The following is a 16813-nucleotide window of genomic DNA, read 5'->3' as shown; positions in this document are numbered from 1 at the left end:
TGGCTGGAACTTTTGAGGATCAGTTGTAAGTACTGTGCCACTTGTTCAGTTGTTGTTCTAAGTTTGAATGGTTGCTGAATGAGTGGTTGTTAAACTGAGGACCACCTCTAGTTGGTTATCGAACCAACAGGGACAGCAAAAATATAGAAAAGCAGAAAAAAATGCTTAGTCCTCTTTAAACTAGCATTCTTTTTTTAGCTCAGCTCATACATAAATATATATCCATCATGCTCTTTGCTTTCAGAGTAAGAACATTAGAGAAAGTGCAGAAAAGAAGTAAGCAACAGTCAGCCAAAAAGATAATGGCATATAATATTTGCCCATAAATACATTAAATATCCAAGGAGACATCACATTTCCTCAGTTTATTTCTGGCTCAGTGCTGAACCATTCATGTTCCTTTTATTTTCACATGTGCTTTACTTTTCTCATATCTTATCAATATCTTAACTTTCAACTCCAGAATTGAAGTAAATGCTGTAAATAGCAATAGAAACAACACTTCGACTTATATACTGCTACACAGTGCTTTACTAAGCAGTTTACAGAGTCACTATATTTCCCCTAACAATCTAGGTCCTTTTTACCAACCTCAGAAGGATGGAAGGCTCAGTCAACCCTGAGCCTGTCAGGATCGAACTCCTGGCAGTGGGCAGAGTTTACCTACAATACTGCATTCTAACCACTGCACCACCAGGGCTCTAAAAAAATACTAAGAAATGAATTATTAGACTTATAGTGACACATTGAAGAGTGGTATTGAAGTAAATGCTATAGATTGATTCCAAGAAATGAATTCCTACAATCCATTGCATTTACTTAAATTCTATTCTTCAACATGTCATTGTAATTCTTGTTGAAATTAACTATTCCCATACATATTTCTAAAGGACTCTTTTTAACATCTCTTCAGTTTCATCCTAAATAATTTCATCACTTTTCTTTTCAATTCTAATCACCACTGGAGGCTTGTTAACATATTCAGTCCTTTTTATTGACTTCAAAAACAAATTTTGGTAACATCCATTTTCCTATGTGTATTTTCCTCTGTATCCATCGGCAATCTTATTTAATTATTCAAACAAGGATCCTTTTTCATACTTTCAATTTCTACCACTCAAAATAATTACAGTATGTTTCTGTCTGAAATATGATTGGTTTCATTCTGTTTCAACCTCTTTCCTCATCTCCATTCCAAACTGCTTTTACATGCTATCACAACAATCTAGATAGCACCAGTTCATACTTTTTGACATACAGTTTAGTCCTTATTCCTAATTAAATCTGCATCTTCACCAGCTCCACTTTAAGATCTGACCACCTTCATTCAGGTTGCATCCTTTCCCTTTCTCTCACTTCCACAGACACACAATATACCTCTTTTCATTTCTCTCATCTCATTTATTATCAATGTTCTTGGTAATTCACTCCTATTACATTCTAATTTGCTATGTGCCTTGGTTGTCATCATATGAACCTATTGATATTGAATTTGCTGCCCAGCTTGTCTTGGGTCAATTGAGGGTTTAACATCATGCTGTTTAGTAAGATAGAGAAGGTGTTGACTAAGTTACTATCATTAGTTGTGCCTACTCCATGGGCAGCATTCTCTGCTAATAATTCAAGGTTTATCCAATTTATATATGCTACAACATATACAGTAGGTAAAGGTAAAGGTTCCCCCACACATGCGTGCTAGTCGTTTCTGACTCTAGGGGCCGGTGCTCATCTCTGTTTCAAAGCCGAAGAGCCACGGCTTGTCCAAGGACGTCTCCGTGGTCATGTGGCCAGCATGACTAGATGCCAAAGGCTCACGGAACGCTGTTACCTTCCCACCGTAGTGGTCCCTATTTTTCTACTTGCATTTTTACGTGCTTTCGAACTGCTAGGTTGGCAGAAGCTGGGATGAGTAACAGGCGCTCACTCTGTTACGTGGCACTCGGGATTCGACCCACCAAACTGCCGACCATCTGATCAACAAGCTCAGTGTCCTAACCCACTGAGCCACCGCGTCCCTGCTACAATATATAACTCCAACCAAATTCCAATTTTACCCTGAGCGTGTTCATTACAATTCTATGCAAGCTAGCTTCCTAAAGTAAATGCTATTTTCCAAGTTTATGAGCTGTATCCTAACAAGTAGGAGGTTTATACAGTGCACTGATACACATTCATGATTCCATGGTTGCAAATCAGGGCAGGTTTTTAGCTTATAAAACCTGGTTCTTTGAGGTGATCAGGAGCTTCCATGAGTTTAGCTGTTCATGCTGGCAGGGAAAAAAAGGAGCAGGCGGCATGCATTAGCACCCAGCATATTCATGATAAGAAAGGATTTCAGAACTACAGAAGAAGAGGCAGAAAAAAATGACACATAAGTTTGTTCTGGTTTTTGGAAGGCAAAGAGTGGAGAGCTACATAGAAACTCTACAAAGGAGACAGACCTGGTCATCAAAGTCCAGTGGGAATTGTCTACGCACTTGAGGATCTGCACAAAAGAACAGAACACAGGTCAATATACAGAACCCAGGCACTTTAGTGTAAATGAAAGCAAGATCCAGGTCCCATTTTTCAAACGGTATCCAGGCAGCGTGGTTCTCTTTTGCAATTTCTACCTTTTGGAGATTTAAATTGCCCCAACCCTCTCATCCTTTAAATGGCCCTTGAAGGCCTGGCTCTTTCCCCAGCCACTGTCTTAGGAAGTCTTTGTCTTGTATTCGGTGTATTAATAACCCAGTTATGTGTTTTTAATTTGTACAAGAATGTGCCTGGCCCAAAGTGACCCTGCTGGTTTTTACGACTAAGGGAGGCCTAGAACTCGCAATCTTCTGGCTGTTAATCCAGCACTTCAACCATTATATCAAAATGCCAAGTAAAGTAGGACACCAAATCTCAATGGGGTTGGGGGAGGGGTGGGGGAGGGGGGAATCAAATAAAAGAACAGTTTTGTAAGGGTTGGGGGAGACTGACTACACAGTTTAACTAAGTCACCAGTTGCCAGCAGTTATTCTAGGGACATCAACAATTCCTGCCATTCTCCCATTCTTTCCCCCCCAAAGCAGCCGAAATATTCATGTCCACTACAGTTGGCACTTCCACTGAGCTACCTTAGGGAAGGAGCTTAAGGGGCAAAGTGGGTGATTAAGCTTCTGCAAGGTTTAAGGCACTAATTCTACCCTGTAACTGTCCCAAAGCCAATCCAAGTCCCAGAGACAGACGGTAGAAACATTCAAAGCTGGGAAATGAGCCACATTGTCATTACCCTGAAAAGGTAGGAAAAAGAGATTAAAACTGTGGGTTTTCAGCCTGCTGATTAGATCCAGCAAAGAAAAACTACCGTACTCTAAATCCCACACTTTTAGGAGAGTCTGGGAGGAAGGAGGGCTCAGGCACGGAGATGTTGCTTTTGTTGTAGCACCAATATTGAGGCTAGTCTGTCTGTAGAGATAAGGTTGGCTCCCTCTTTGTTGATTTTCTGCAAGTTTCTAAAGACCTTTCCCTGCTCCACTATCCCAAGACCCTTCCCTGATTTGAGTTGCTGTTGCCATCTTTGGTTGTCTTTCTATTTTTGTAATGTATTTTTAATTTTTCATGGGATTCATTTTATATTTTCTATATGCACTCCGAGAATTGATTTTGATTGTGGTAACATAGAAATATATGCTTAATAAACACATACAAATAACAACATAAAATATTCCTGGGTGTTGTTAGATGGAAAAGTTTTTGTAGGGCTTTCTAATCCTCTGTAATAAATTTATTTATCCAGCCTTCTGATACCTGCATACAGTGCAGAATCTGGCAATATTAATATTGATGAATAATAATTGATTATGTGCATCATCATTTTTGATAGATAGATAGGTAGTAGATAGACAGACAGACAGATAGACAGATGTTCTCCTTGAATATCTGCCCCTCATCTAGCTTTTTAAGCCTAATACCTAGTTAGGTTTCAACAGTGCAGTTTTGTAAAAGAAAAAGGTGCCGGAACTCACACATGTCATACAACCCACCTTGCCTACCCTACAAGGTTCCATCCAAAAAAGGTGCCGGAACTCCGTTCTGAGCGTTCTATGAGAAAAAAAGCCCTGGGTTTCAAAACCTTAATATCCACTCTGCTAAGTCTGGTTATTATCAACTAGGCTCTCTGGGGGCCTTCATAAACTACATCTTCTTTTTATTAAAGTGTGGCTTCTGTTAAATTCCCTCCAAAAGATTATGTCTAACAGAATTGAGACTCACCATCATCTGCAAGTGATGGACGAGCAACTTCAAAGAACAGATCAAATATTTTCTGTGGATTTTCTCTGGGAAACAAAAAACAGTGGATTCAGTAGCAAACCACAGAAGTCATATGAACTTAGAGAAGTATGACCTTTATATCGGGAATCTAAGAGAGAATCTTTTCTTAGAACAAGATAAAGGTATAGAATGGAAATAAACAGCTTTTGCCATATTTTCATAACTAGAGTTTCACAATTTCAATTCCCATAATTTCCCTGCTAGAAGAAAAATTGGCCAAGCTCTTTGGAGGACACCAAGTTGGGGAAGCTCTTTTAGTGGCATCTTACTTTAGGTCTCACTACAGCATGTTACTGTATTGGCATGTGAGAATGGCTTTGGGAGGTAGGAGGGAGAACTGCAGAGTGGACAATGGGTTGTACAATGTATCTTAGCCCACAGATGGAGGGGGGCATGGGAAGCATTTCAGAAGGGGCCTCCCTGATTTTTTAGAGACCAAAAAGAGAGGAGGGGAGAAATGCTTTCAGTCTTGCAAGGTTCTGTTTAATGTATCCTTATAATAAACACAGAGCTAGTATTCCTGGTTGTGCTTCTTGTATGGACTACCTCACAGGGCTAATAGGTACCTACAGGGCTAATAGGTACCTCGTGATCCTCCCAGCCACTTTTCAATCCAGAACTAACCCAGTTTGTGGCTATCCTGATTAAAAAAATCACTCCCTTATACTGGTGGCAGATGACTTGGGATGCCCTTATCAGATTGAGATGGCCAGATTTATAAGAACCTTAGTCACTGAAAAGACAGTTCTAAGGCCATCACTTCCGGCCATTTTTACAGTTACTGTTTTAACACCCCCCCCCAAAAAAAAGGAAATGTGAAAAATATCCCAGATAGTGATGACCCAATTGGGTTTGGCCCTGTAATGATGAGGGAGGCTTACGTTTCTTTCTATCCCATTTTGCCCCATTTCCTATATAGTGTCATGAGACAAAAAGAATCAGAGAGTAAGAGGAAAAAAACTTATAGAAAAGCCCAATATTTGTGAAGACAATCCAGGCCACAACAGAAGACATTTTAACACTGGAATAGCTAACCGTCTCTTACTCACAGGACAAAACAAAGGTAATGTCACAGGGAGAGAGCAGGGAAAAAAAGTGTTTCCAGGACATGTTTTTAATGCAATTAGGTAGCAGAGCAGAAAAGTCCCTAAAGCAGTTTCACATGTAACTGCCATTCTCCAATCTGTGATGCTACCTATCCCCACTTCTGGGCTCTTAAAATCAATTCCATATACTTAAGAATCCTACTACATAAATACATTTATTTGTAAAAAAAAAAAAAAGAATCCCATTACATCATGAGCCAAATACTTTACAAGCTAAGAGCCTCTAAGGGCCAGTCATGTACCACCTAATCCAACTTTAGTGCTCTGGGAAACTCTTCAGTCTTCCTAGACCTAGATCATCTGGCTGACTCAGCAAGAGCCTTTGTAAGAAGTAGGCCGGGATAACACTATTTTCAAAGATGCCAACAAAACAAAACATGGGAGAGTTGTTTTATTTCATACTCATACTTATGTATTGCAAAGGATCTGGCTGAGATAGACCTCCTGTGAATTTGGAGGAGCAAAATGTTTTTATTTCCCAACAGATCAGGAGATCAGAGATCTTAGCTGACTTTCTGCATTACAAAAGTAAAACTGAAGTACACTTAAAGTGAATGGACTGTTATGATAGGCCACCCCAACCCCCCATCCTGCTTCTTGAACCTGTCTCAAGGTCTTACTTGATCCGAGATCCCATTGTCCTTGGCTCATTCCAACAGAATCATCTCACTGAAGGACCAAATGAAAATCTTCCTTCTCATCTAGATTGAACTTCTGGAAACTAAAAATTGTTTCAGAGCTCAGTTTGGTAGATCTCAAAAAGTAGCATTTCCTCTTGTGGCTTTTTGTTAGAGGAAGTTTGTACAGTGTGACAGCCTTAGTTCACTGCAGAGTGAAAACTTCAGCAGGGGACGGAAGGAGGTATGGTGACTCTTTTGGTCCGTTTCTGCTGTATTGGTGGATATCATTGCTTTCTTGTTCTTCAATTAGGATCACAACGGATTTGAAGGCCAAGCAAAAGTGTTAATAAGCAAAAATGCAAAATTATTTTCTTTCAAGAATTTTGCATAGTTAAATAGATGCAATGGTCTTCAATAGCCGATGGCTTGTGTGGAAGCAGAGATATTTTTTTTAATGTGTGTGCATATATGCAAAAAAGAATTAGAATTAGAATTTATTAGAATTTATTAAATTTATATGCTACCCTTCTCCCTAAGGACTCAGGGCAGCTGACAACAATAAAAAGTTAAAAAACATAAAATACAAAATTTAAAAAAGAATTAAATCATAAATGTAATAAATACATAACAATTAACCCAATAAAATCTAATTTAAAACTATAGTCAGTCCAGGCTCGATTGTTGGAACATCCATGTCTTCAGGTCACGGCGGAAGGACCGAAGGCCGTCTGCAGCTCCGGAGGCAACTCATTCCAGAGGGTCGGCGCGCCCACAGAGAAGGCTCTCCCCCTAGGGGTCGCCAGCCGGCATTGCTTAGCCGATGGAACCCTGAGGAGGCCAACTCTGTGGGAGCAAACCGGGCGATGGGAGGTTGACAATGGCAGCAGGTGGTCTCGCAAGTACCCCGGGCCTAAGCCATGTAGGGCTTTAAAGGTAATTACCAGCACCTTGAATTGCACCCAGAGGGCAACTGGAAGCCAATGCAGCTTGCGCAGGAGTGGTGTAACAAGGGAGTATCGAGAAACTCCCATAAGCACCCGCACGGCCACATTCTGCACCAGCTGAAGCCTCCGGGTGCACTTCAAGGGCAGCCCCATGTAGAGAGCATTGGTGGTATGTTGATATGTATTTTGTTGTTTTTGTTGGGTTTTGTGGGGTTGATGTGGATTTTTTCAATTTCGTTGTTCTGTATGGGACAATGACAATAAAGATTATCGTATCGTATCGTATTGCAGTAATCCAGGTGAGAAGTGACAAGGGCGTGGGTGACCATGCATAGGGCATCTCGGTCCAAAAAGGGGCGCAACTGGCGCACCAGGCGAACCTGTGCGAAGGCCCCCCTGGTCACAGCAGTTAGATGATCCTCCAAGTTAAGCCGTGAATCCAGGAGGACACCCAAGTTGCGGGCCCTTTCTGAGGGGGGCAATACCTTCCCCCCCCATCAGAAGAGATGGAACATGTTGGACAATACGAGATGCCAGTATCCACAGCCACTCAGTCTTGGAGGGGTTCAGCCTGAGCCTGTTCTTTCCCATCCAGACCCGCACCGCCTCCAGGCACCGGGACATCACGTCAAGGGCATCATTGGGTTGGCTCGGGGTGGAGATGAACAACTGGGTATTATCCGCATATTGGTGATACCTCACCCCCAAAGCCACGGATGATCTCACCCAGCGGCTTCATATAGATGTTAAACAGGAGGGGGGGGGAGAGAACCGACCCATGAGGCACCCCACAAGTGAGGTGCCTTGGGGTAGATCTCTGCCCCCTGCCAATACAAACTGCGAGTGGCCCGAGAGGTAGGAGGAGAACCACCGTAGAACAGTGCCTCCCACTCCTAACCCCCCGAGCCGTCGCAGCAGGATACCATGATACCAGAGAGGAAAAAGCTGGGGTATTTTAATAGAGGCAACAAAAATGAAAACAACTTCAATTTGTGCATCTGAAAAGAAACAGCAATAACATTTGGGTTGTACCAAAATGCTATTAAACTTGAGAAATGGGCAATGCTGTAAAATTGGAATACTTGGTTATCCAGCTCCAGCAGAACAATGGATAGGGCAGTATATCTTCATGAAAACCTTTATACTTCATTTATTATCAATTTATAGAGGTTTTGAGGGGATGATGGTTTTACTAGGATTGTCACTTGGGAGAACTTAGTGACTGGAATAGTCACCACTGCCTCTTCAATTGGCTTGGAAAGATCTGTAAGAATGGGTGGGAGGTGGCAGTCATGAGGCATTTCTACACTGGACTCTGCACGCAATTCAGAACCATGTTTGTATCTGTTGGATAACACAGTTTGATGTTTGGGGTTCCATTGCAGTGTATTTGAAACTGGAACAAAGCTGGTGCCTTTGCATATTGCCATGGCTCAGCTGAATATGTTGGCAACATGTTCCTCATTTGCAGGAAGGCTTGCCTCACCACACTTCTCAGTTTCTGGGTTGATATTTTTCAATAGGAAAGATGAGTTCAAGTTTCCCCTCCTTTGGCTGGTTTTTTCCACATGGGCAAAAATCAAAACAACATGAATGAAGGATATGGATGAGGTGTTATATATGCCAACCTTGATGCAAACAAAGTCATCACTAAAAGTCAACATGGGTTTGTCAAAAACAGATCATGCCAGACAAATCTTATTGCATTCTTTGACCGAGTGACAAAACTAGTGGACCAGAGGAATGCTGTAGATATAATTTACTTGGACTTCAGTAAGGCATTTGCTAAAGTAGATCACAACCTACTACTTGATAAGACAGAAAAATGTGGGTTAGATAGCATCACCACCAGATGGATTCGTAGCTGGCTGACAGGCCGTACTCAGCATGTGGTCCTCAATGGAACTGCATCTACATGGAAGGAAGTGTGTATTGGGGTGCCCCAGGGCTCTGTTCTGGGCCCAGTGCTCTTCAATATCTTCATTAACGATTTGGATGAGGGGATAGATGGGGAACTCATCAAATTTGCAGATGACACCAAGCTGGCAGGAATAGCCAATACTCCAGAATATAGGCTTAAAATACAGGAGGATCTGGACAGACTCGAACACTGGGCGCTATCTAACAAAATGAAATTCAATGGTGAAAAAAGTAAGGTTCTACATTTAGGCAGGAAAAATCAAATACACAGGTATAGTATAGGTGGTACCTTGCTCAATAGTAGTAACTGTGAGAGGGATCTCAGAGTCCTAGTAGACAATCACTTCAATATGAGCCAGCAGTGTGCTGCAGCTGCCAAAAAAGCCAACACAGTGCTAGGCTGCATTAACAGAGGGATAGAATCAAGATCAAGTGAAGTACTAATACCACTTTACAATGCTTTGGTAAGGCCACACCTGGAATACTGCATCCAGTTTTGGTCACCACGATGTAAAAAAGATGTCGAGACTCTAGAAAGGGTACAGAGAAGAGCAACAAAGATGATTGGGGGACTGGAGGCTAAAACATATAAGGAACGGTTGCTGGAATTGGGTATGTGTAGTTTAATGAAGAGAAGGGTGAGGGGTGACATGATAGCAGTGTTCCAATATCTTAGGGGCTGCCACAAAGAAGAGGGAGTCAAGCTATTCTCCAAAGCACCTGAAAGCAGGACAAGAAGCAATGGATGGAAACTAGTCAAGGAGAGAAGCAACCTAGAACTAAGGAGAAACTTCCTGACAGTTAGAACAATTAACCAGTGGAACAACCTGCCTCCAGAGGTGGTGAATGCTCCAACACTGAGATATTTCTCAGATTATATATGGATGTTTGATTCTTTTCCTAAATGAAGTGTTTAGCATCTATAACATTTAAACTTCTTTATCATTGTTTTCATCCAATTTTTAAAGCTATCAAGATCATTTTGTGGGTTAAGTATCTTCTAACAGGTGGTGATTAACCAATTTTGTGTCCACTGGAATGTTAGTAAGCAGTTTTGCTATGTCTTCCTCTAAGGCTAAGCCATTGTTTCTCAACCTTAGTTGAATTCCCCAGCCAGCATGTGGGAGTTGAGGTCCATACATCTTAAAGTTGCTGAGACTGAGAAGCATTGCACTAAGTCAATATCCTGATTGCAAAGATTCTCAAGGTAGGAGCTAAGAATGTCTTGATTACAAATAACCAGGGCTTTTTTCCTCATAGAACGCTCAGAACGGAGAGTTCCGGCACCTTTTTTGGATGGAACCTTGTAGGGTAGGCAAGGCGGGTTGTATGACATGTGTGAGTTCTGGCACCTTTTTCTTTTACAAAAAAGCACTGCAAATAACTATATAGCAGAATTTTGTCTTAGAAAGTAGACTGGGTCAAGTCTAATAAACCGGGGTTCAAAAATCAGATTATGTTGTTGGACATGAAATGTTTCCCAGTAGATTTGCAGGAATAATTCTAAATCCTATTTGGCCCCCGGCTTGGCTCCTAGGGAACTTTGAGAGCATCTTTTTCAAATGGAAGTAGCTTGCTCTGCTCTTTCCAGTGGAAATGCTTAATATCCCCCACATGAGGAGAAGAGAGAAGATTTGAAACCAGAAAAGAAAGTTTGTCTGTACTAGCATAGCATCCCACTTGAGGTCCAATCAGCCTCTGTCTGGGGAATCTTTCCACAGAGTTATGAAAGCAAAGCTCTTTTGTAGTTCTTTGGAGACCTAACTGTGGTGCCATTAGCTGGGTTTGTGTTTTGATTGTTAGGTTTGCTGATTGCTTGTAGGGATAAGTGTTTTAATTCTGGTTTGATTGTACATGGGGTTTTTAATGGATTGTTCATCTGAACTGATTGATTAATTACAGTGGTCTGTCATTAAAAGGAAGGAAATAAATAAATGTGGGGAGTTGACTGATTATAGTGCCCAAATAAATAAATACGTTTGTAGTTTAGAGTGGTTGTCCAGAGTTTTGCAGCTCAGATATGGTAGCCCCAAATTAGATAATAAGTCATCATAAGGGAGGGGACTCCTCTCATGCTAAGGGAGGGCATTCCTCCTGTCCACTTCAACCACAGTGTTGAAGTTGAGGAGGTTCTGGATAAGGTGCCACTTCTTTGGTTTTATTCCTGCATTCTCCCTCCTGGTGGGCTCCCCATTTCTCCTCTCCACTTTATCACACACTTGTCAGATACTGTGCTAACATTCTCACCTACCCCCCCATTCCTTTTAGCTTTTGAAAGACTAAATGCACTGCATGACAAAGCTGAGGAAGGAAGAGAAAGATGGGGGGGGGAAAGCAAGACTTGACTTCTGCAAATGTGTTTGCAAAGCCGACTTCTTCCTGTTGCAGATGGGACTATGAGGGGGAGAGGATGACACCCTTAGATGCTTCTGATTTAGGAGCCAAGACACCTCCTCCTCATTCCAGTACAAGCTTTAAGGCTGCACTGTGAACATGGGCACCCAAGCCATGGGCGACATGGAAAGTCAATCCAGTTTTTCAGGAGAGACAAAAATGCACGGAAGCCCCACCTTCACTCTTTTCTTCATTTCTCACTGATTCAGTTCAGCTTCTCCTTTTATTTTTAATGGAGTGTAACCGCACTCCATCCATTATTGGTGTCAGCTTTTTTAATGTTGTTCCAAGACAAGATAGTGAAAGGACTGTTGGGTAACCATTGTTGCATTCATTCTGAGACTGTTAGCTGGAAATGATTTTATTAAGATAAATAGTTATAGTTCAGCCTGCTGCTCAGTGCAGGAATTCTCTTACCATCCTTGGTAGCTAGCTGCCCAATCTTCAGCAAGGAGGGCCTTCTACTCCCCCACCCTCCAGTTCCATTGTCTGCAGCTATTATCTTTCTAATATTTATCTTGAAGTTTTTTCATTTCAACCTGCTGGTTCTCTTTGATTGTTGCTCTCACAAGCAATGGGTTGAGACTTCCAAAGGGTGTGCTAATTACCAAATTAGACATTCTCTGTGGCACCTGCAGGGTGTAGCTGCTGAGTCTTCAGGAGAAAAAGGCTTTGAACTAAACCTTTTATGGTTCTGGAATGAGGATGGAGGGACATGTTAGTTATTTTCTGGAATCTGACCCAGGACTAGCAGTCCTGGATTGTTTTAAAATATTTGTGGACTTCAACTCCCAGAATTCCTGAGCCAACCATGCTGAGGGGAAAGGGAGAGGTTTCCAAGCTGAGCCATGCTGGCTCAGGAATTCTGGGAGTTGAAGTCCATGAGTCATAAAAGAGCCAAGGTTGCCTACCCCTGGCCCAGATATCAATATCTCAGTATACATCTTTTTAACATTTTTTAAAAATGTGTACTCTTAAATCTTTTGTTGCCATTACCGCAGACTGGGGTACTGTTAGATTTGCAAATGATCAGGGATTAGCTGTTTACACAATTATTTTTCTTTTATCTAAGTAATGGAATAAATTTCTATTTATGCAGCCTTTCTGAGAAACTGGCTCATTGCACAAGGAGAAGGGACAGAATACCATAGATGATATCTCCAAAACTGATAGAAAAATGCCTTTGTAATGCCTTTTTGTTTTCATTGTGATGGAAACAGGGATCTGCAGCACAGTATCAGAAAAGCATCAGGCTAATGCACTCAGGGATGGGAGCTTTAACTCCAAAGGAAAGACTGAGTTACAAAACTGTAGTTGGATGTCAGGACAAAATCTCAGATAACCTGTGAAATGATTGCTCAGCAATCAGGCTTTGATTTGCATTTGATGAAACCTAGAATAAGAGATATACCAGAGGCCAAAGAACCACTAATGAGCAGATAAACCTACATTATTTTCTGGAAGAAAAGTTATTTTTACTCAGTAAATTTTCAGAACAAGAAAAAAGGGTTTTTCCCTAATTTTACTGCTGACAGGTTAGTTTTTATTATTACTGTTGTTATTTTTAAGGAGTTTTAAAAATGGAGCAGTATCATCACATGAAAGTCTAACATGTATATCTCTATATTGCTTCTAGGTGTGCTGGAATTTTTATTTTACATTATCTCTGTTATGTACTGAGCTTGTGGTACCATGCCACGTGAGCCAATGGCTCCCTTGAAACCTAGATAGACCGCCTCCAGCCTTGCTATTGGTCAACCTTGGCAGGAAGCATGGGTTCCATTCCATTGGCTGCTGCTAGAGGGTTGGACTGCATATATATATAGTGGCTGGAGACGGCCCGGGTTAAGCTCTGTCATAACTAATAAAGGATGTGTTACTCTCTGAACAACTGTGTGTTCTGTTCCCCCCTCCCAAGGTACAAACAGACAGACAAGCAGGCACGATTCACAAGGGTTAAGTCTTTATGCTGTAGTAATTGCTTTCTGATAAAGCCTTGGCAGCAAGATACCCACAGTCAGCCAAAAATAAGCTCGTTACCTCAAGCATCCGCTGAAATGAGATAACTGCCAAACAATTAATCCAAGTAACAATCCAAAAACAGAAGTGAATAAGCATTGTCAAGAATCCAGACCAGAGTTTCAAAGATGTGACCAGAAGTTGTTAGAATTATTGTTCGTCACAAAGTTCTGAGAGCAGCCACACCCCCTTTTATACCTTGTGGGGTATGGCTCAGTGACTCAGCAAATCCCTGGCCCTCCTACTCTTCCTACGCTGCTGTAAACGCTTGGCCCTGCATCTTTCTCGGGTGTCTAGCCATGATTCATCTTCGCTAGCCTGTATCTGCTGCAGCTGCTCAGGCTCCGTCCCACCCTGGCTAATTACAGGCTGCTCCTGTCGGCCTTCAGATGGAGACGGAGGCCTTGCCAGAGAGGAGGACCCTGGAGAGGGAGGCCTTGCCAGAAGGGAGGGTCCCAGAGAGGGAGGCCTGCCAGTTCCTCCCCATCATCCTCAGAGTCCTCTTCCTCAGGTAGGACAGGCTCGGGGGTCGGGGCCACAACACTGTGTGTCTTCATTCCAACTCACCAGAGCCCACGACATAACAGTGGTGATGAAGGTGGGATCCTGCTTCACTGTTTGAAAAGAGCTAAAGTCAGCGAGGGGTCGACAAGACGCGCTGGTGGGAAGAGGCATTCCCCCCCCTCCAGGCCGGCTAGTAACGCTACTCTAGTGGCCGCGTGCTCAGTGAAAGCATTCCTGACCCTCTTGAAGCAGGATCTGTGAGCACCGGAATCAAGAAAGATGCCGAAGGTCGGCAAAGTAAGAGAGTTCGACATCAAACATCCAGAAGACTGGCCGTCTTACCACTCGCAGGTGGAAAACTATTTATGCGCAAACCAGATTGCGGAGGAAGGTCTCAAAGCTGCCACGTTGCTGTGTGTTTGCGGACCAGCAACATTTGATTTAGCTGAAAATCTCTTCACACCTATGCCCATCAAAGCCGTATCATTTGCAGATCTCAAAAGGAAGCTGACCGGACATTTCCAGCCAAAATTGTTGGAGATGGCGTGGCATTTTAAGTTCGACCAGAGAGTGCAGCTACCCAGAGAGACAGCTTCAGAGTTTATTGCAGGCCTGAGGCAGGCCGCACGCCTCTGCAAGTTTTTGAACTTAGAGGAACGTCTGAGAGACCGGCTCATCTGCGGCCTCTGAGACAGAACATTACAGCAAAGATTGTTCACGAGACCCAATCTCACATTCTCAGAGGCACAGGATGAGATCATGGCTGACGAAGCCACTGGGGGAGCTGTGCAGACCATGCAGCCCTCCAAAACCCTGAAGGTTGAGGATTCAGTCCATTCAGAGGTCACCAAACACGGCGGAGAATCACCAGAAGATGAAGAACCCGAAGTCAACAAGCTCCAACAACAACCGAGCACACAAAACTGGAGAAGCCAGCAAAGAGAGAATGATTACAAGGCACTTCTCTTTCCTAGATGTAAGGGGTGTGGAGGCAGCCATCTTCACGGCAGTTGCAGATTCCGCTCGGCCACGTGTAGAGTGTGCGAAAGAACCGGCCATATTGCCGTAGTCTGCAGAGCCCGCCAGAGAGATCTGAATTCCAAAGTTATTTTGTCAGGAGACATGAGTTGTCTGCTCACAAGGGTTGCATTTTATGGGGCAACAGGGTCGTAATTCCCACCTCATTGAGGGATAGAGTCTTACACTCTCTACATGAAGGCCACCATTGCATTTTAAGGATGAAAGCCTTAGCTAGAAGCTACCTTTGGTGGCCTGGTCTGGATAAGGCTTAGAGGGTCAAGTTCATGGCTGCTATACTTGTCAGCAATCTCGGCCTGAAATGTCTCAGGCCCCAGTTCACAGGTGGGAAGAAAAACATACCCCCTGGTCCAGGGTTCACATTGATTATGCTGGGCCCTTTCAGGGACAACTTTTCCTGATAGTTGTAGAGTAGACAGCCATTCAAAATGGCTGGAAGTCACCCCAGTTCCTAATATGACTACTGCTAGGACCATCCAGGTGCTGAGAAAACTCTTTGCAACACATGGATTGCCTGACATTCTGGTTTCTGATAATGGGGCTCAATTTACTGCTGCTGAGTTTCAAGCTTTTCTCAGGGCCAACCTCATCAGACACGCTACATCTGCACCATTCCACCCTTTGTTGAACGGGCAAGTTGAACGGGCAAGCTGAATGGTAAGGACTACAAAGGACTAATACTCAGGCGTATTATCACAGGTGACTGGCATCACAGATTGGCTGATTTTCTGCTCTGCCAGCACTCCACTCCCTGCAAAGCTACAGGTAAAAGTCCTGCTGAGATTCGTTGGTGGAGACGATTAATTACTAAACTGGACAGGTTGCATCTGGACAGGGTGGCAGCAGAAGCCTCCAGACCAAAACCCCCGAGGGGGTTGCAAATAGGTGATTTGGTTTGGGCCAGAAACTATGGGACAGGGAATTTGTGGGTTCCTGGCAAAGTAACTAAGGTGTCAGGGCCCCTATCTTATGTAGTGGGGGTGGAGGGGGATCGAATGATCAGAAGGCATATTGACCAATTAAGGAAAAGGTTTCCAGAATGGTCACTAAGTAAGGACCGTGGCATAAGTCCCTCCAGAAGTCCTCACATGGGCACCCAAACCAGCCCACACTGAGACCACCAGGGTTTCCCCTCCTCAGTAGAAATGGATTCCGAGGATGTACCAGGAAGCTCGGAGGTGCAACATGGATCCCCTGATCTGGCAAACCAGCCGAATCTCAGCAATCATTGCGCTTATGCTACAGAACTGACTGACTCTGGGGTGGGCCAACCAGGTGAGGTCAGCCAGAGCTTACTCCTTCCCCTGGACAACGAAGCACAAGGGGACTTGGGTCTACCCAGCCTGCCGGGTAAGCTGATAGACTGCAAAGTGGGGGGATCCCCAAGGCATTCATCCCGGATACACAAACCTCCAGCATATCTATCTGACTATGTTGTAAAATGAGTGTAAAAAATGTGTGACAAGTGTACCCCTACCTACAGAAATAGGGGTGATTTGAACTGTCTGGGTGCAAGCATTTTCACTGAGATGTTCTTTAATCTCATTGTAGTCACATCTGTAAAGGTCGTGTTATCCTACACTGAATGGAAAAACACCATTACTTATTATTTGTATTTTGTTTATTTTGTATGTTGGTTATTGGGAGTGATTACTAAGTCTTGGCTGTTGTCAAGTTGTTTGGGGAAAAATTAGTTTGGTCTTAGGGGGAAGGAGTGTTATGTACTGAGCTTGTGGTACCATACTGTGTGAGCCAACGGCTCCCTTGAAACCTAGACAGACCGTCTCCTGCCTTGCTATTGGTCAACCTTGGCAGGAAGCATGGGTTCCATTCCATTGGCTGCTGCTAGAGGGTTAGACTGCATATATATATAGTGGGTGGGCACGGCTCGAGGTAAGCTCTGTCATAACTAATAAAGGATGTGTTACTCTCTGAACAACCGTGTGTCTTCATTCCGACTCACCAG

At 43.2% G+C, this 16813-nt stretch overlaps 1 protein-coding gene across 2 annotated transcripts in view; it reads right to left on the bottom strand.

Moving 5' to 3' along the window:
- The window catches only part of DENND1C (DENN domain containing 1C), a 35535-nt gene extending 29394 nt beyond the window's left edge, over positions 1–6141 (bottom strand). For both annotated transcript variants that reach the window (XM_081316534.1, XM_081316535.1), the window contains exons 1-3: positions 6029–6141; positions 4243–4307; positions 2442–2485 (exon numbers count right to left, since the gene is read on the bottom strand). In XM_081316534.1, coding sequence (XP_081172660.1) covers positions 2442–2485; positions 4243–4307; positions 6029–6045 — 126 coding nt within the window. In that variant the 5' untranslated portion in view covers positions 6046–6141. The remainder of the gene's footprint in view (positions 1–2441; positions 2486–4242; positions 4308–6028) is intronic.
- Positions 6142–16813: the final 10672 nt, after the last annotated feature.

The sequence above is a fragment of the Vipera berus genome (assembly GCF_964194415.1).
Source record: "Vipera berus genome assembly, chromosome: 2".
Lineage (NCBI taxonomy): Eukaryota > Metazoa > Chordata > Lepidosauria > Squamata > Viperidae > Vipera > Vipera berus.
This window is presented reverse-complemented; position numbering and strand designations above follow the sequence as displayed.